At 30.1% G+C, this 20,868-nt stretch overlaps 1 protein-coding gene across 2 annotated transcripts in view; it reads right to left on the reverse strand.

Annotated features, from left to right (window-relative positions):
- LOC126841896 (uncharacterized) overlaps positions 1-20,868 on the reverse strand; it is a 45,093-nt gene that overhangs the window by 7,625 nt on the left and 16,600 nt on the right. For both annotated transcript variants that reach the window (XM_050578663.1, XM_050578662.1), the window contains exons 2-6: positions 8,698-8,881; positions 7,006-7,141; positions 5,831-5,976; positions 3,620-3,759; positions 2,545-2,757 (exon numbers count right to left, since the gene is read on the reverse strand). In XM_050578663.1, coding sequence (XP_050434620.1) covers positions 2,545-2,757; positions 3,620-3,759; positions 5,831-5,976; positions 7,006-7,141; positions 8,698-8,746 — 684 coding nt within the window. In that variant the 5' untranslated portion in view covers positions 8,747-8,881. The remainder of the gene's footprint in view (positions 1-2,544; positions 2,758-3,619; positions 3,760-5,830; positions 5,977-7,005; positions 7,142-8,697; positions 8,882-20,868) is intronic.

A 20,868-nucleotide genomic window follows, 5' to 3' on the forward strand; every position in this document is an offset into this window, starting at 1 on the left:
ACTTGAGAGTTGGTCAGCTCAGGTTTTGCATGTATACTTAACGGTTATTCGGACGACGGCGCTCTGTGCAGCAAAGCGAACCGACACGTGCAGTCCCTGGGATGTACGTCCGGTGACGAAGGCGTATTGTATTTGAAACAATGGTCCAAGATGCAGCAACTGCCCTGCTGTTGTTTGGTTTGTAATAAAACAGAAAAAAAAAAAACACAGGGGAAAATAAGCACACATGTCCCAAACACCGTCATGCCCGACGAATCCGCGGTCGTCGTATGAAGAGGTAAATGTCATGCACATTCGACTTAATCAAGTATTCAAGTTAGTACTTAGTGGTAATAGAATTATTGTTAATACAACTAGTCGAACGAAGTATAAATTATCATGTACATATCGCCGGTATCACATATGGCTGGCGCATATCTAATGTATGTAGTTTGTCCAAAACCGACACAACATTTACACCCAACCAAACCAAGTCACCAGATAGACCCCGGGTATACGTATATTTCCAACAACATTTTATTTAGATGTAATATTTTTAAAATATTTCATTTGCATTAATTTAAATAATACATTATTTGTATTATTTTAAACTTTGTTTTCATCTATTTCATATCTAGATGGCAAAAATCCACACGCACTTTTTACTATATTTTAGAAATATTAATATGATTATTTGCTATTATGGGTTTTGCATTGGAAGGATTATTCTAAAATGTTATTTTACAACAGTTTAAATATTATAAATACATTTAGTGTTCTTATAAATGACATTCCATTATTTAGAACGACTTCTGGCAATGAAATTTATTGTTCACATTTTTGTGGCTCTATCATTACTCAAAGTGTCAATAACAGCTTACAATCGGTTTAACTTAATTTATTGTGCAATAAATATGAACTTATTAAATGAAATGAAAAAATGATATTTTATTGATAAAGAAGAACGGATTAAATACATTAATCTTAGATAGTTAAATAAAAAAATCCAGTACACATCTGGGCATAGTCGGGTCAGAAACATATTGGGATCGGGGATGTCACAAGTTTTTAGAATTTATTTTAACTGATAGTGATAAAATAACTTTCATATAAACGCTTCATTACGAATCTAAAGCCTGGGTATTATTATTATCAATTATAAATGTGGTCCAGTTATTGGGTTTACCTTGCTTGGGTTTCCAGTTTGCTAATGAGAACATTTATAGGTTCCAGGTAGAGATGCAGCCACTTCGTGTATTATTTTTGCTTAATTCAATAAACTTCTACAATTTTCTGTAGCACACTTGAGAGTTTAACGTTCGAAGGGGACGATTTCTAGTTAGCCATTCGAGCGGAATAGAAGTATAAACGAGGACTTCTGGGAAACTTTGAAGTATAGTTGATACAGACTAGCCACGCATCGTTAGGGCCCTTCATAGTTTTGCATATTAACGGTTATTTGAGTTCAGCTTATCCGACTAATTGCCAAATCGACATACCTAGTGTTTACGGTAAACAACTTTACTCGTTCTATCGTATTCAAACGCCTCAGCCTATTTCAGTTAAGGTATAATTATTTTAAATGGAAGTTTCTAATGATTGGAAACTTTCATTAAATAATTATTATTTGCGGCTTACAACTAGTTGTATCAAATAAGGGGAGAAAGCAACACTAAACATTTTAACCTGTGCGTCTTTTTCGGTTGGCGTTTTTTGTTTCAGAAGTTACAATACTACAAAGTTTAATTTAAGCCAATCGTATGTTTTTTTTTTTCATATATTATAATTTTGTGGACGAAATTAAAAGGTGAATGATAATATCATAACATTTTATCTTAAATGAATACATTAATAGAATAGCAAATTATTGAATTAATTTAATAATTAAGTATTACAAAAAGATATTTTTTTCAATAATATTTATTATTGTCTATTTATTGCACAATAATAGTTTTATTATATATTTGTAATTAAAATCACGTTTAAAAATGCATGTGATTCGTTGAATACTTGGAAATACGTGCTCTGATAACGGTAAAACATAAGTAGTGAGTACTCTTGCAAGACGAAGAGTAGTTTTAAATTTTATTCTTTTACGTGTTTACGTCATGTAGTAGGTATTATGTGTAGTTCATTTTTGATATAATATTTTACGAGGCGTTCTTGCTAATGATACTTCATATTTTCAATGTTCGTGCCATTTACCACCAGAAAAATGTTCGGAAAATCATGTACATTTCAAGTTTCAGCGTGTAAACGTATTGTGCCCTAAAATATTGCGGCCCCCGGTTTCTCTGGTGACTAATGATATCCGGAGAATATGCATTATATTATGTGTGCGACACTATACACAAGGCGCGCTCGAACTTCGCTGGATTTCGGGCGCGCTCTTAGGTTGACAAAATATATGATTTAAAGAAAAAAGAAAAAAATTGAAGAAACTGGTAAATTCAAAAAATACGTTTTCACGTGCATCACACAATCTAGACAATTTTAAAAATTGTATTCCCACGGTTATGGTAGAGAAGGAGGAGGAGGAGGAACGTTATGCAAACCGCCACTGACCTGCGAACAGCAAAAACCGGCACCGGTTTGATTTTGACAGGAACTTGTCGTGTTGCACGCTCCAGTTCCGGGTACTTTGAGTTGTGTGTCCTTATAGTCGGGTTGGTACGGTATGAGCATCCTGATTTTACCCCACCGGTTGAAAAACATAATAATTGCGCCGACCCAGACCATGAGGACCAGCACCACAATGGTTATTTCGATTCCTCGTACCTGAAACGACGTCGACGTTCAGTTAAAGGTAGTTAGAAAATATGCTTGTTGTTTTTTTTTAATATTAAAAAGTCGGCTAGTGTAGTGCAAGTCGTCGAAATTAAGTACAATTCAAAATTATCATTTCTTAGCCAGAGCACCATAGAATATTTTAACTAACTAAACCTATATGGCCATATTACTATTAAACTACTAGCCACTGATGTTGTTGCAATATTCTAGAATTGTACGGACTTATTTCTCTTGTGTATACTGAATTATTGTTAGATTAGAGGTAAGAAACGCTTATGTAAAAAGTTTCTTAGTTGCTGAAGCCTTATAAGTATTTTGTAATTTCAAACTAATAAATTTACATAAAATCCTCTGCCTCGAAGAGAATTATTTTATAAACAAATTTTTAAATACAAATTTAGGTAGGTTTTAATTTCACATGAATAACTTTCGGATAGGTTTTAATTTACATGTAATTATATTAGTTATTATGCAGCTTATTGTAGTTTATTAATTATTGATAAAAATGAAATTATTTTTTAAGTTCAACGAAAAAAACCTGTTAAAATAAACTATTAAAATGACGAATTCGTCAAAAGATCAGATGATCAGATGATCTCATGTTGGCAGAATTGGATTTTCAAGACCGGTTAAGCTATATATGGTGATGGTAATTAGAAAAGTGAAAAGTAATAATGAAAAAGCGATCATTCATTTCCTCCGACATGTTCTATAACTGTCTTACTGTACCATAAACATATTATATTTAAGACCAACTTAATTGAATTGCAAGTTGATTCGATAGCATAATATATATATATATATATATACATAATCTTGTGAGTATTTTTTCTTTTTAACTGTCTATTACTTGAACATAAGGAGAAGACGTAGAATCTTCTGGCGGTATTGTATGAGCAGAGCCACCGACAACGTCTGGTGGAGAAATGCCAACGTCACCGCTTGTGTTCATCGTGGAATGCCGTATATCTGGCCAAGACACACCTTTATCTGAAAAAATAAAACGTACTTAAAATATTTCTGTTAAATAAAAAAACAATCTCGACGTTACGTCGTTACCGGATAATTCAATCGAATCAGAAGATTTATCTGAGGTTTATGTGGTTCAATAGCGATATCTAAATACACACCTACAATAACCATAACAAGACCAACAGTTGTGACGGGTTTATAGTTTATACGTTTTGATGATTGGACGCTTTTTAATTTTTATACTCAATATTGAATTTACAAAATAAAAACCACTAGCAATACATTTACGGTGAGGCCAAAGCGACATTTTATATTAATCCTACAATGTAACATCGTAACACGCGTCACAAAAACATAAAATAAAGCAACCGATAAAATACAGTTTTCTTAAAGTAAATGGCAGTAATAAGCAAAGGCGGTTAAAATATAAAACACTCAAAGGCTTATACTATATAATATGTTCTTGTTCGAGACTGAAGTAGTTTTGCGACGATACAAATCTTTGTCACAATACCGCTTTATTATTTTTTATTCGTTAACGTTTTTTTTTTCATACGGCGCTTTAACGATAGTTTCTTCTGAGAGTTTGACATTTTAACATAGGATTTACATTAAACCAGGTAATATGTTGTGTTGTAATGAGTGTTTTTTGTGTTACACTATATCATGAGATAGCTGTTTGGTTTAGACTTGATTATACTTGACCAAATAACGTTTTCAGGTTATGTCTCATAGTTTTCAAGCTATTCAAATTTGTAGGTTTAACTGATTAACTGTTTATCAGCTCTACAATGACCATTGACACAAGTAAATATAATGTAATGTTATAAAGTATAATGCAATGTCATACTAAGTAAATATAAATTGTTTGATGTTGATGGCTTTTACTGAAATACTAAAAATCAATATATTATCTAGCTGTTTTAGCTAATGCACGAATAATTGGAACAATCATTGGCATGGAAACGTGATACATACCAATTATAATTAGTTGCATAATAATAATTTGGAATGTGTTGCGGTAGGCATACAATTGTGGATTATAAATACCATTATATTTAACAACAATAAACCTTACACCAAAAAACCGACACGATCCGAAGATTTATGTAAAGACCAAAAAAAAAAAAAAAAAATAACCGGCAAATTTTATTCAGTTTTTTCAGATTAAGAAGCAAGTAGCGGACTTTTTCAGCTTTTGACTTTCTTAAGTATCGACGACATACGATTTCTGATCGAAAGATATGCTAAGCGAGTAGTTAATTATAAACTATTCATTTACCGTTGCTGATAATTAATATCTCAATTTGTCATAAAATATAATATTATTACATTTTTTAAAAAAAATAACAACAAGACACAACGGTTAAATCTTATGATCGTTTTTTTTTTTTTTTATATTGCAATGTGTTTTTTTTTTTTACATAATTAACGCAATGATACGACAAATGGAATTCAGATTATACTGTTGTATCGTTAAGACTCAAAAGTGAATCACGTTTTCGTTATTGTCTGTATTGTGCGTGCGATAGAAATAAATGAATTATTTTACTAAAAGCGGCCGCTCTTGAGCGATAATTACGTTATTGTTAGACGGCGTTCTGTGTAGGCAATTTAGCTACTGGAATGAATATATCTCTACGGGCTTGGTAAATAGTTACAACGGAAACTTCTGACCGCCAATTCATACGACTCGAGTCAAGTGAGAAAAGTCAGTGGTACGAGTGTGTTGTCTTTGTTACAAGACGTTGAAAACTTGTTAAAATCTAATTATTTTGATATTATATTTCACATACGTACAAAACAATTAAACTCTAATATCATTTTGTAATTATTACGAATTCATTTTAGACTGACAACCGTTGAAGGGGTTTGACCGAGACAAGACGAAAGGTAAATATTCGGTCACACTTATCCTCTAAGTGCACAAGAGGAACGACGATTTGGCTTGGTTTTGGTGACTTACCCGCGGCACAATTATTGCCACTCTTTGTGACCTTCTGTGGAATACACGTATAAGTGGTACGCTACGGTGCATGGTCACATTTATTACACATATTGTAACATCATAATTGTTTGGTGTACTTACTCAGAGTTTTGAATACCACTGGTCTGCTCCTGAACCGTCGGCCTGCTTTGAACGCTGTAACGGTTACTTGATACTGCGTGTTGGGCATCAAGTTGCCGAGTGTTACGGAATCGGAGTTCACTGCTATCTCCGCCACTACCCTATAACTGACCAATGACAGAGAAACGCACTTAAATTTCAAAACCGTTGCATATTTAATTGGCAATGGCGCGGCGCCGATTGGCCAGTCGGTTGCCTATGTACATACATATAATATAAGTATAATAACCGACTAGTCCAACGACTAGTGAAGGAATATCGTGACCAGGCCAGACAAGTGTATATTGATAAAATCGTATAGACTGGGGAATTGCATGTCCGTCAGTCGAGGACATCAACAACGTAACTCATCATAATATTAAATTATTTTTTGTTGTGTTATTACTATTATTATTATTATATTTTTTTTTTTTTGCAAAAGCTATAGGTTTAAAAAGTTGTGTTTTGTATTTTAATAATCTAAAAACGATTGCGAAACGAGCGGAATCCGATTATTACATGACTACTAGACAATAAATGATTAAAAAACTCAATTGGATGTTAAAAATAGAGTGTAAAAATTGTAGGCGCTCGTGTGGTTCTAAACGGTTATAGTCTGCACTTTTCCCCTTTTAGATTGGCGCATTTGTCAAAACCAAAAAACGTTTTATCTTTTTTTGGCCAAAATAAATGAGATTCCCAGCACGGGATGTGATATTTTTATGCGACCTCGTTTTCTATTAGGGATTAGCAGTGGCTCTTCGGATGAACATTCTAATAAAATATTTCTTCAAGGATTTAAATAAATGTTGTATAAATTGCCCTATTTAACTAGATCGGATTTGAGTAAAATTGAGCTTTAAGCGAATTACACTAATACATGTTACAGCTGTCAGATAAACAAGGAGTTTAAAAATCATCGTTTTAATATGACTAAATGTAATTTTTTTAAGTACTTTTGGGTTTTGACAATTTGATGTTTGATACGATCTAACTTTCGAGTATAAATTTTTATAAGAAAGTTTTGTTTATTTACAATTATAACAATTAGGTCAAATTCGATTTGTTAATCAGGATAAATATACACTTATACCATCAGGGTTGCTATTTTAATATAATTTAAAATATATAAATATTTAAATGGCGTACTGTCATACCTGGCGTTAGTGGGTTTGTACATGACGTCATATTTTTCAATACCTCTCAAAGTTATTTTCCAAGATACTTTGACAGTAGTTGGACTAATAAACATGACTGTGATGTCATCAGGTGCTTGACCGACGGATGAGCACCCTGTTGAAGTTAAAACAAACTTTAATTATTGAAATTCATTATAGGTACAACTCTTTTGAAAAATAAGAACATAATTGATTATTAAGCTTTTATTCTGGACAATAGCTTTAATTTTTTCTGTTTTCTGTATTAGTTTTTAAATAAAAATTTTCTTTTTAAAATTTCAATTTTGTTACACTATAATTAAATATATTAACCGTGTATCGTAATTATGACTGGGCGATTATCGATTAATCGTTTTGAAATATTTAAACAAACGATTGATTGATTGATTATAATTATTCTTATTTATAAAATAATTACCAATAGTCGAATACTTAATAACATGATCGAATTGTTGTCAATAATCTAATTTCTGTTTACCCATCCCTTATTGTAATAATGAATACAACAACTTAAAAAAAAAAAATGTGATTTTGTTGTCAAATGTTTGTATATTTCCTACAATCTAATATATTTGTGATTTAAAATTTAAATAATAATTTAATTTATGTACTTCTAACGCATACAATATTACATTATAATTTATGATCATGATATACATTGTACAGAGAAAATGGTGTTGTAAATTTAGATACTCATAATAAAATGTACGATATAAATACCATCATTGTATTAATGATACACGAGCTTAAGTCAGAATTAAAAGAGAAGTATATTAAGCATATGTGTTATTATCAGTTTATTACACGCTATTTAATGAAGACGCGTTTTGCTTTTGTCACCACGAACGCATTATCTCGGCACTAGAGAAAACAGACTGGTAAATATTATGCACAGCACGCAAGTATACATCAGAACAATAACAGTTATATTATACAACAAGGGTTTGAACGTTAGTTTTTATTATACTTTTCAGAACCCTTTTTTTATTAGGTTTTGTTCAGCAAAAAAAAAAAATATATATAAAATTATAGCGTTAAATTAGATTGTACTTTTTATCATTGCGCTATGAAAACGGTTTCGATTTCGAAAATCCAAAAATAATTTATTTGATTTTAATCACCGTTAGATATCTAATGTTTATAATCAAATTAACTATATGAAGCCAACACATAGACACATTAAAGTTGTTTTTATTGATGCGATTTTTTGTTCATTTATCAGAAATCCTTTTGATATGTTACGGTACTGGTATACTGGATTAGCAAAACCCCCCTCCCCTCTTCAAAATATTAATGTTGTGCAATCGAATGTTTAATTAAATTTCACGCGAGTCGGTCTTTATCGGGATCGAGTAGGCCAAGGAATAAAGTAGACGAAACCTTTAGCGGACGGAACAGAAACCATTCAAACGGAAATTGAACGAACGAATGAAAAAAAAAAAAAAATACCGAGTCTGTCTCTTCTAATTGAAAAAAACGATACTGACGACGGTGTATACCACCAGAGGAAGAGGTATATATTGTGTAGGTGATTTCCGAATAGATATAATGAATATTAAGGCGAATTCTGGATCGATAGCCGAATGACACGACGAATGAGCATGGGTACGGTAAATTGTTTCAATAGAAGTTCGTCGTTTGCGCGACGATGCGATTTTTCATTGTACTTACAAACTGAATGAAATCCATGTAGTATGAAAAAAATCTCCCACAGTTTCATACTAAACTACGCATATTGACGTTTAGTCGATTTGGCGTTGACAACAATTCATCACTGCAAATTGTTTATGTTCATCGACGATGCACTAATTCAAGTCCTCCCCTCCTACTGTCACGATTCCTCAGTGCTTTGAATCTGAAACAATGTTTGGAAAAAATCATAAGACATATTCGAATACAATAGAATTTTTTAAAAGGGTTAATGCGTTAATTTTGTTGTTTAATCGGCTACATAGGGTTTTCAGGATTGGTTGGTTTTTGAACGCATTCCACCAATGTATGTTATCATTTTTCGGATCCGCTCTGTTTATTGATGTTATTTTTTCAAAATAAAGGTTCAAGACCAATAATATTTATTTGTGTATTTCTAAGACACGTTGTACACAAGTTTAGTTTTTAATTATTTTGTGTGTCCTAATTTAAAATGAAATAATGCTATTCGTATTTTTTTTTCAAACTCTTTCGTATCAAGTTTATAATAATGAAAATGTATTACAAATGTATCATTGTTGTTGTTAATAGACCATTACTTATAAATAAAATATCGTCTTTCTACGTATCCCATTTAATGTTGTTCCCGTGGTTACAGAGAAAAAATACTTTTGCAGCATTAAGCGGATTTAGTAAATTAAAAAGCTGGAAGTGCGTTTCTCCATTTTTCTTTTCAAACTGTACTCATTTGTAAATGAGTAATGTAACACACAATGATTCTACAAAATACTCCTGGTATCGCAAGGAAGTTTGGAAACATAAACAATGTGGTTTAAAGTAAATGGCACTATCATATAGTTTCCTGAAACATATTATCGCCAAGTATAAATTACATTTTGTTTTCTCTCTTGTATTTCGTTCTTTAGCTAGTTCTGCAGAAACCATATTTTATCGTATAAGCATTTTTTCATTTTTATTTATTCGCATTGTTAATAAGGCAGTGGTAACTACCGAAATGATAAAATTAATCAAATGTAATCTGTTATATAATAAGTCCAAAACATTATGAGCTCATTTTTAAAATTTTTAAAAATAAGTCCAGTTATAAGTTGTAGTGCATCTATTAAACAAATTGCAACTGAACAAATAAATACTTAAATTAAGGTCATGAAAAATGCATTGTTTTGCTTTCTTGTGACTTTATCATATAATATGATATTATTATTATATCTCACCAATTAGTGACCGCTTTCATTTTATTATGGCAATTTTTTCAATATATGATTTTTCATTATTAAAATACGTTTTTAGTTTTTATAAAATATGTGTGGCATATTCCTGTTTCAATTAGTTTAAGCTCAAAAACCCTTACATAATTATACCTATAGCCATTAGACAATCTACGTACTACATATGTTGAGTATATTGTATAACCGTTATACAATTCACAGATAAGTTAATTGTTTTTTTGTCTATTCAATATTCAAGTTAGATCCCTAAAAGAGAAAATAATACCTACATAAATTATAACACAACAGTATAAAGGGAAGGTAAAGTAATGGTTTGTCCATTAGGATTAATACAATTTCATTTTTCTATACACTAAGTTTATAATTTAGCCACTATATTGGCTGTAGCCTTGAAAATAGAACTACACGTGCTCCTTTAGCCTATTAAAAGGTCGATAGCCATAGCTTATTTTTTCATAATACACTTTGTCTAAAATATTGACATGTCTAGACTACATAATAGTATATGTAAAAACGATTTATTTTCTGAAATGCCACTTGTGTTGAATTATTATTTATATTCTCAGAAAGACAATAATCCAAAAAAAAAGGCCAAAAGTTTTAGCTAACACTATTAAATCTTTTTTTTTTTAGCGTTTTTATTTTCATATTCAAACTGGTTTTTTAATTGGAATATTGGAATCAAAACCTTTCTACTATTTACACTATTTACACGCCTTGCGGTTACTCTCATTTGGATATCTTGACTGGTTCGCCAACGTTTCGAAACACTTGCATGTTCTATCTTCAGGGCTCTGGTTCGATGTCGCTCGTACCGTGTTTTCCCGTAGATATCCAAATGGGAGTAACCGCAAGGCGTGTAAATATAATACCCCTTTTCTACTATATTTATGTACATTACATAGTAAACTATACATTTTTAATAATATACATTTTTTTTTCTCTAAAACTTTGAACGTTGAATTGGGTCGTCGTCTCGGTAAAATGTATCTGGATATTATGTTTGTAAGGTGTTCTTAATTTTATTTAAGTAAACACTTTCCCCCTCAATGATTTCGAAGTGTGTAAATAAAGAGTTTATTAGCCAAAGGTATTTAGTTTTCAGATTCTTCTCTTTATGTTTGTTTTATTAATTGACTTTTAATAATCGTCTGTCAACCAATAATGCCCGACAAGAAAATTCTATTGAACTATATTTTATGTTATTATTATTATTTTTTTTTTTATAAAAGTTTATTTTTAAAGTTATACTGATACATATTTAATGTCTATCGCGAACCTTAACATTTCATAACAGGAAATCGATAACAGTAAATTTATAATTAAATAATTTTGTAGTTTAGAACTTATGTGTACAAATTTCTCCAAGGAAATGTTGCTAGTTTTATAAATAGTAATTACGACCATGTGGAATTTAGATCTAGAATAGTACCGGGTATTTACTTAAGTATTTTTTTTTATCTCAGTAGTACTATTAAACCAGCTTTGTACTTTCTTTTTGAAGCTAACGGTAGGATCTAAAATGTTATCTCACTGTAATCTTAGTAGTATATTCTTAAACCAGCTTTATAATTGTTTTTGGTTTTTAACGGTAGGATATAAAATTTCCCTTCCGGCATTATTTCCACAAAAACGTAAGCAACACTTGTGGATATATAGTATAAAATCATTAAATATTTAAATAAACCCTTAACCACAAAATTAATACTCTTTATATAGCGTATACGTATTCCGGCAGCAATGTTCCAACATCAGCGCATACAACGGACTGAACCCTTTGCCATGTTATTACTTTACATTATCTTGCAATGTGTACAATTTGCTAAACAAAACTGAGTAAATAAAAAATATAAAACCACCGTGTTATTTTATGAATTCAGAAATGTTCTCTACCAATGTAATCAAATTTTTTTATCATGAATTTTTACTAGCTCATCGCTGAAATACATTATTTATATATCGCTATAAACAACGAATAGAACAGTCATTACGATTTATTCAAATATGTATAGTTCGTTCAGTGATCATTTAAATTACATAATTTCATAAATAATCGGATCAATAAATACAAGTGGCTTCATATTTTTAACGTCCCTAAAGACAATTATCAACTCTCCGCCACGCCATTGATAGTATACATTTTAACTATGAGGTCAATACCACGAGGTAGAAGGACACGCCAAATGTAAATATTTAATCTTAAAATAACCTTAGTTTATTGTTTGATCCAGAAACATTTTTAATTTCTTTGGGTTACTCGCTACAGCCTGTTTTTAATAATATAGTCTATAATCTTTATTTTTATACATTATAAATTATAAGGTTATTGAAATTAGGTCGAATATGGCACGCTATCGGATATAGACTTACTACAACGCGTTTCTTAAACTATATCTTTAATCATACTGAATTTAATAAAATGTATATGTGAACATGTAATCAATTTGAAAATAATATTTGTTAAGTTACAATGTGTACGATATCTATATAGGTATTTATGAAAATATACCGTACAATAAAATTACTATACAACCAAACATAAAATTGACATAGTACTGTTATACGATATTAGGTCATCGTTAACATATTTCCTACTCAGCTGGGTCAAGATCCCAAAAAAATAAAATTTATTGCCCATTTAAAAAATCAAAATATTGTTTTAATGCGCGCCAATACATTAAATAGTTTTTAATTATTATCAATTTAACGTTATACATAGTATTTGATCGTCATACACATGTATAATATTATTTTATATGATCAAAAACAACGATCGTTTAGAATATTGTAATTCAATTTTTGGAACCTCAAAGTGGAGGCGATATTATGTTGTATTTTGTTTTACGGAGAAGTCAATTGCCGGCTTTTGTATGATTTACGTCACTAATTTATGTTTCTTCCATAATACCCATTTGAAAATGGCGGTCTGACATTTAGGGTTTAATTAATTTAAGCAATTACACTACAGGAAATTCTTATTTAATTTATCATGTAATTGCTTGTGCCATATATTCTGCCAAACAGTTGTATCAAGTATGTTATTCGAGGGACGTTAAAATACGTCTATGTTATTATAATATGTCTATTATCTAACTTCTACTGAAAGCCGATATTATATAATTTCTAGAAAATAAATGATCTATCATGGATAACAATTTATCAAGTGAAGAAGGGTTATCTGCAATCTCCTTAGATTTTAACTTTGATGATGTGCTGAAAATCGAAGAGTCTAGTTTTAATTTTAAAACAAATTTAAATAGAGATAAAATTATCTCTAATCATGTGTAAACACACAGAATTTATTCAATTAATGATGATAATAATAGAAATACATTTTCATTTCGATAGCTAATCTCTTTTCAATATCCGAGATTATTTTTCTTAAAATACCTACATTGCAAAACGGGTTTATATTTACTTTACTTCAAAATGTTTGCTTCGTTTTAACCTTTATAACGGTTGTATATATATCTTGATTTCTTAAAAGACGGACTTTTGATTTGACGGGTTAAGATTACCACCAACGTTGACCAAACAAGTTTGGAGCCCCGGGGGAGAAGAGTGTCGGTTTGTTTCTCTAGTCATTCGCCTGTCTAGAGAAATATATTGCGAATGACTAAGAGTGACACCAGAGAGCGAACTTGTTGACTTAAATAGCTTAAGATAACTAATTACTTGTTATAGGGTTCCATTTTTGGATATTTTGTTGTCATTTTTAAAAATGTATTTTAGCATAATCAATCGTTGTGTTACTGATGCCGTTTAGATTGATATAATCAATTGTATACAACGAGATTTATTGTTAAAACCTAAATACTCTTGTTTTATTTAATGTGTATATAATGGATTTTTTTTAACATAGAATGGAGAGAAGATTAAAACAAGGATTGACCAAATTTCTTCGGAAATACATAAATCATTATTGCTCATGAAACACATTTTTGACATATTAGTGATAGGTATTAAGAGGACGTCATAAGTTATAAGACATGTTTCAATATCGAGATATTAAAATGTAACTATGTGCACAGTTCTTCCAAGGTTCTTAGATATAATATTTATAGATGATAGGTACAATCTTAGGAGTCTAATTATCCGTTAAATAGACGAAAAATGGTCGTACACCAAAGGAGTGATTTGGACGTCGAGACTAGTTTTAGTTTTATAGGGAATACGAAACAGTATAATGTTCAAAACGAATAAAAAGATCTATGAGATCAATTATGTTTATAGAATTAAAATCTGATCATTCTAAGTAGGCGTTATTTTATCCAGTTTTTAGGTCTAAATTGGTTTCCTGTACCGCCAAATTGGCTTCAACTCATAGGCAAAATCGTATTGGCTAAACATAATTATAATTTAACGGCCTTAGTTATAACAATATATTTTGCTCGTCGTGCACGATTGAGATGGCGTCGCACCGGTGATTTTCAGTGGTAAAAACTTGGACTAGGACTTGGTCGCCTCCGCCGAATCAATCCAAGATCCTAACGCCACCATGGTATCTCAAGATGCTAGCAATCAAACAGACTTGTTGGGTGAAGACGAATTGTGTCATTCCGTGGTGGAAGACGCCATCAAAACGATTATCGAGTACATAGAGACGGCGCAGTACTGCAACGAGGACGGACGTCTCATGAACACTGGCACCACTCAGACCGGCTCGGTGCTGTTGTGTGTAAATGTTAAGACGACAAGGGACAACTCAGTAAAAGAAGTCAGTAAGAGAAAGTTGTCCGATTCTAATGTGGCCACGGCGAGATATGTTAAACGAAGTCCAAAAAACATACACAAAGAAGACGAGACCAATGTCAATGATGCCGTGAAGTCATCCGACGATGACAAGTCTGTTGGCAGAAAACGGTCTACGTCTTCGACTTTGGTACATATATCCCCGTCGCAATCGCATTGCAAACTATAAAAGCCAATATTAATTTTTATTCTGTTATTTCAGACAAGCGAAGAAGACTTTAGGCCTCCTTCGAAGAAACGTCAACTGGAACGTCCACCGAAAAACGCCGTTAATCCATTTGAAGAAGTCATCAAGCAACTTTTGACAAACAATCGAAAAAATAAGGAAAAGCACGTTCCTCTGGCATCTGGTTTATTGAGCAATGTTGTCGCAACCAAAGCTAATAAAGCAGAAACGTCGATTACAGGTTATGGGTTTTTAATGTTATTTTATTTTAAGATAAATATTGTTTTTGCCTTTAAGTTCTTTTCTAATTGTTTTCCTTATTATGGTAATTTATTTTTTATCGAATAACCTTATTTAAATTGTTAAGAGTAATCTTAGAGTAAATTGTTAAGAGTTCTATCCGTTAAAACTTATTTTAATACTCGTTATATTATTATTATTTATATTATTATATTATTTATTATATATAGATTATTTATTATTATTTATATAATAGTATTTAATTAGATATTAAATAACATTTGTTGATTTTTATCGTTTAATACCGTTTGATTTACGTTGATTTTATTTAAATAACACAGATAAGTTATCATTTGTATTTAAAAATAATAATTCACATAACCTTATACAACACAAATTATTAAAACATACATTTTTTTAATGCTTTGAAAATAAATGTGTACATTATTACTATAGAATTATTAACAAAATTTCGATTTTGATAAACTGTCATTATTTAGTATAGTTTAAACAAAGTGGACAAAGCATTTGGGTTCTATGGGTTAGTTTTCCTGACAGTTTTAAAAATTCGTCGTTTTATATGCAAATCAACTAGCTGTTTACAGGGTGAAGAGTTTATAATTTTAGATCAAGTCACTGACCAATATTATTCACGTTTGTATGCATATTAATTGAAATGATTAATCGCAACCGGCTTGGTAAGATCAAAATATTTTATGAGATTGCAATAAGGTTAATTTTTTTGTGTTAATGTAATTCCGTAATTATTTTAAGGGAATACTCGCGAAAGTTGAAGTCCAGTCTTTTAAGCGTTCATAATTTGTTGGTAGAAAGAACAGTGACTTGCGGATAAGTATTGTTTGCCAACGCATATTGTAGTAAAATAATTCAACATTGGTGTTTGTTTTTGCACTAGAAATGAAAATCGGATAAAAAAAAACGAAGCAAACGCATTTGGTGGATCAAATCACACAATGCAGTTTTGGAATTATATTGTGCTCATGATGAAAACGTGATATTCGGCATGTATTCGGTTTGACAAAAATGATTTAAATAAAAATTAAAAATTTGTTCAGTAGGGAAAATATTCCAAGGTGAAAATATGTGATATATCAATACATATTATGTTTACACGTAAAGGTATACAAAGGGACATAACACATCGACCGAAAATGCAGGACAAGAGAGGTCACCGTTTTGTATACACAAAGGGCGTGGTGTCCTACTAGATGGTGCGGCGTTGTTCATTAATCAAGTTCCGACTGTTAAACTTAACCTATCACCCTGCTTGTCCACACTGGTTGCTCATACATATGTCATACATTGACATTTATACATATGCATCAATTTAAGATAAACTCAAACTTAACCGAAACGGCTATTAAAGCAATCGCACATTGAAATTAATTTCAACTGTTTTATTGTGTCATATTCGACTTTTCGATATTTTATTCAATGGTGTAATAATAAAGTCATCCAATTCCAGAAACTAAATAAAAAACACATTAGTCGTAAATTAACTAGTTATATTAAGTAGTTATTTCTCCATCGGGCATTAAAAAAAATGTTAAACTGGTCCTAAATGTAACACTATAATCAAATGTGTACTATCTTATTATATTTGTTCCATTATAACTTTGTTTTGGAGTCATTATGTAATACATAATTAATTGTAAACAATTACCGGTAGCACAATACGCCATGTTTTCATAATGGTCGAATAATATTAAAGTTTCAATTAATATTTTCGTTTATTTTGTTACTGAAAAATTGAATTCGTATATAAATGTTAAAAGCAATTTCATAACAGTTTTGTAGACATAGTCAATAAAATATAGCTGAATAATATTATGGTCTCGTTTTGGTTGTTATGGAGCGTTTTATTTATGACACTGATTGTGAAGTATATCAGCTGATGATGGGAAAAAGTATTTAAAAATATATGGAAAAGGGTCAAGTAAAGGTAAAATATTTTCTAGTTGTTATTTTATGGTATAAGGTATGAAATCTCGCCAAAGTTCAATAATACCTCACCAAAATAAAACCATTCAGTGTGTCATGGATAAGCATTTTACACTGTAGTTAAAGTCTCCAAAATTAGCAAGGGTAATCTTCAGATAAGAGTGGTATAAAATTGGCTGACTATTGTACAACAACTTATTTTTTTTATTATATTGGTCATTTAAATAAACATGATATGATATATTAAAATCACAGTGAAATCGTAATTAATTTAATATAAATGTTAAATGAAAGCAGAAATATCATATCATAGTAAGTCAATGCAGTTTTAATATTTTAAAAATTATGGTATTTTTATAAAAATAATTAGTTACATTATTATATTTCTAAGTAACATAATATTAATTAAACTGATTTCCTTTTTGTTTCCACGCGTAGTTTAATTTGAGTATTATAATTTAATAACTGTGCGAAGCGAGTCAGTGAACTGGTAATCGATAATTAATTTTTTTAAGAAAAATATAATTACAATAATAATGCTGAAAACTTAATGATGTCTGCATATTTAATTCATTTATTTTCTTTTGATTGCGCATATTTTATTTCGATTAAAATCAGTTTGACTAAAATAATATGAAATTACTGTTCAGTTGCTTTGAATAAATCATTTATCATTTTTTTAAACTATCCTTATTATTATTCTATATTAGTTACAGCAAAACCTAAAGGATTCAGACATTTTTTCTTTGTAAGCGGTTTTATCAGAATAAAACTTTATTACTGAAAAAAAAACATAATAATTATTATACCGACGGAAACTTAATATTAAAAATACTGCACTGTTGTTAGGTCACAAAAAACGACTAAAAAAATACTAATATTCGATCGGTTTAAAAATCGTTTTGGAAATACGCTATTTTTCTTTAACATAGCTAATTATACCATTATACAGTGTTGTTGAATCTAAGTAATACTAGATAGGTTAGACACCATTGTGTTTTACAATTTTTTTTAAAGGAAATAAAAATGGAAAGCTGTATTCTATGTTCGTATAATTAATACACAATAACTAGTTTCAAATTATTATTTAAACTAAAACTAAATTTTTTTTTTTTACAAAATTATATTTACTTTTGCAGATTTGATATTTTAATTTTGTTCTTATAATATATAATGACAGCCGAAGTTTAAACATAATAAGATTATGACAAAGTGAAAATATTTTAAAGTAAAATTAGTATGAAATACTGACAGAGTCGATTAATATTGGTTTAAAGCGTTGATGTCATTAATTTTTTTTCAACCTGGGTCCTATTTTTCATGGTACTTTTTCTTTTCCAATAGTTTAAGTGTAGATTTATTAAAGGATTGCTGGGAAGCCTTTAAATGACGGCTGCCTCTGTAAAAACTATACTCAAACTACACGGCGTTCGAAGTAGATCAATTTTTCAAAAATTCTCCTCTGTTACACCCAATTTGTTAGTGTCTCCCCCACTACTTAGAGCTTGTGTCACAGCAACCGTTAATGGCTAAACAAGGCCGAGGCCATTATGTCCGACATTGATAGGTTCGGTGCAATAATTTCGAATTCGCCAACTGTTCAGGGAAGTGAGAAACAAATGATCGGATTCAGGATTTGCCAACTCGGTAAAACAAACAATTTTTTACCATATAAAATGTATTATACAGGCCACACGAGAAACCTATAAAAAATAAATTAAACACACGCGGGTAACGCAGTATCCAGTATATTATGCCAGTGTACTCTTAAATGGTTTTTTGCACGGGTTATGCGAACGGTATTTTACGGGTACAAAAAGTAAAAACTAAAGTTGTTTCCACGCTTAATAGAAACTTTTTATTATATATATATATAACATATACACAATAGATATTTTTATGGTAAAAAAGTTCAGTTGTTTTTTGGTAGTTATAAAATAAACAATTTATGAAAGTTTTGTTTCTTGTACAGGACATTGTTTTTTGTTTGTTTAATTATTTATATTAATTAAACAATACGTGTTAGTTTATTTCGTGGCATCATATTGTAATTATTATTTACTAGAATTAATCGTTATTATACTTATTATTAGGATTTATTATGACTTAGTCTTTTTTTAAACAATGTTAATTAATTAACGAATAGTATATTATCAAGAGTTAAGCCGATACAAGGAAAACAAGACACGTGTTGAAATAAAACGGTGAAATTTATAATTGGAAAATTTATGATAATGCCAATCATGACAAAGGGCGGCAAGAGGGAGACAATTATTAATATTATTAATTATTACTTTAAATGGTTAATTAATTTAAATTAGCCATTTGACTAAGTGTCAACGCACAATTGTTTTCAAAGTGACACTAGAAATGTTGAAACAATAGTGTATCCATTTTGAAAAATGGGTTTATAAAATCATATGGTCACTCAATAATAAATTTTAATGTTTGTTTAGTGTTATTGCTCTTTGTAAAATTGAGGTAAAGAAAATTAATACACCGGAATACATAATAAACTTTTTTCCGGGCATGTGAAACATTTACAGAATATTTTGACCTGTGTAATGGCTAACTGAAAATATGATCATTAAAGCTTCTTCGACTGATTTCGAGTTATTCAACTGTTATAAGTTTGCTCTTGTCAACGCGATGATTAACAAACTTAAGTTTTGACATGTGTCACGGGAACCGAAAAGACAAATTAAAAAAAAAGTATTCGTATTATAATCCTAAAAAAACTTTCCCGATCACTAGGGCTTACACATTCGATACGCAATGATGCATTATTCAAACTTCTAGCTTAAGTTTACCTGAACAAATTCAAAACTATACACAACGCGTTACTTGGGTTTGCACTTAAGCAGAGTAAGGTAAAGTTTTGTACATTTTTTTTTATCGTGCATTATTCCTTTGTTAAGGACCACTTTAAAAGAATGCAAACTTGAATTTTAACATTAATTCCATAGTTATACAAAAGTTTTGTTCATTGTATTGCCAGTGAATACTTCATGAATTTAATTAGAACATTTAGTGTTCATAAATAGTAAATATTATTAGTGAATTCGTTGAAATATAATGTGATTAAGCCTACACCTATTACTATCATATTCTAATTTTATATTTAGACGATTATTCCTATTATTTAACAAGTTGTTGGAACACATGATGATTATTCATCCAGGAACAAGTAGTGCATATAACAATTTAAAACAATCGATTTTATAGATTTAAAACTCAATAAATAACACTAAATGTGACGGAATTTTTTTAAGAAAAGCGCTTTCATGAGAATTTGTGGTTATAGTGTTAAAAAATCGTTTACTTGCCAATTTGTAAAAATCGTTTTTGTACTACACTCCCGAATGAGCTTATTTATATGTACATGTATTTCAAAATATCGAGTGTAACATTTTTTAATTAATAGCTTGTTACCGTCCTCCCGTGAAATGTAAATATCACTAAAAATGTATTATACATTTTTGAATCATAATAATATATTAGTTGGTGTTAGTAATATTCATACAAAATATTTTTTTTACAAAACGTTTTGGATAAAATTTAAATTTACATTTGTAAAGTTTTTTTGTAATTGATAGTTTCAATCATTTTTCTTAAAATCGGCCATATAAGTCGATGACAAATGTTAAAACTTTTATTTTTTGTAACATGATAAATTGTTGTGCATCGGCCTGTTACCTCCTAATAGGAATACTTTCAAGGTATATGGTTGTGGTATGCTCTTCCAGAGAAAGACTGAATATGTATTTTATGTAACGTGCTCTTAGAGTTAAAAAAAAAAAAAGTTAAAATTTGAAAAATGTG

Source organism: Adelges cooleyi, unplaced genomic scaffold, assembly GCF_023614345.1.
Source record: "Adelges cooleyi isolate 19-005CV unplaced genomic scaffold, UGA_ACOO_1.1 ACOO_flye_CR_arks_rails_tigmint_CR_PRNA_41, whole genome shotgun sequence".
Taxonomy (NCBI): domain Eukaryota; kingdom Metazoa; phylum Arthropoda; class Insecta; order Hemiptera; family Adelgidae; genus Adelges; species Adelges cooleyi.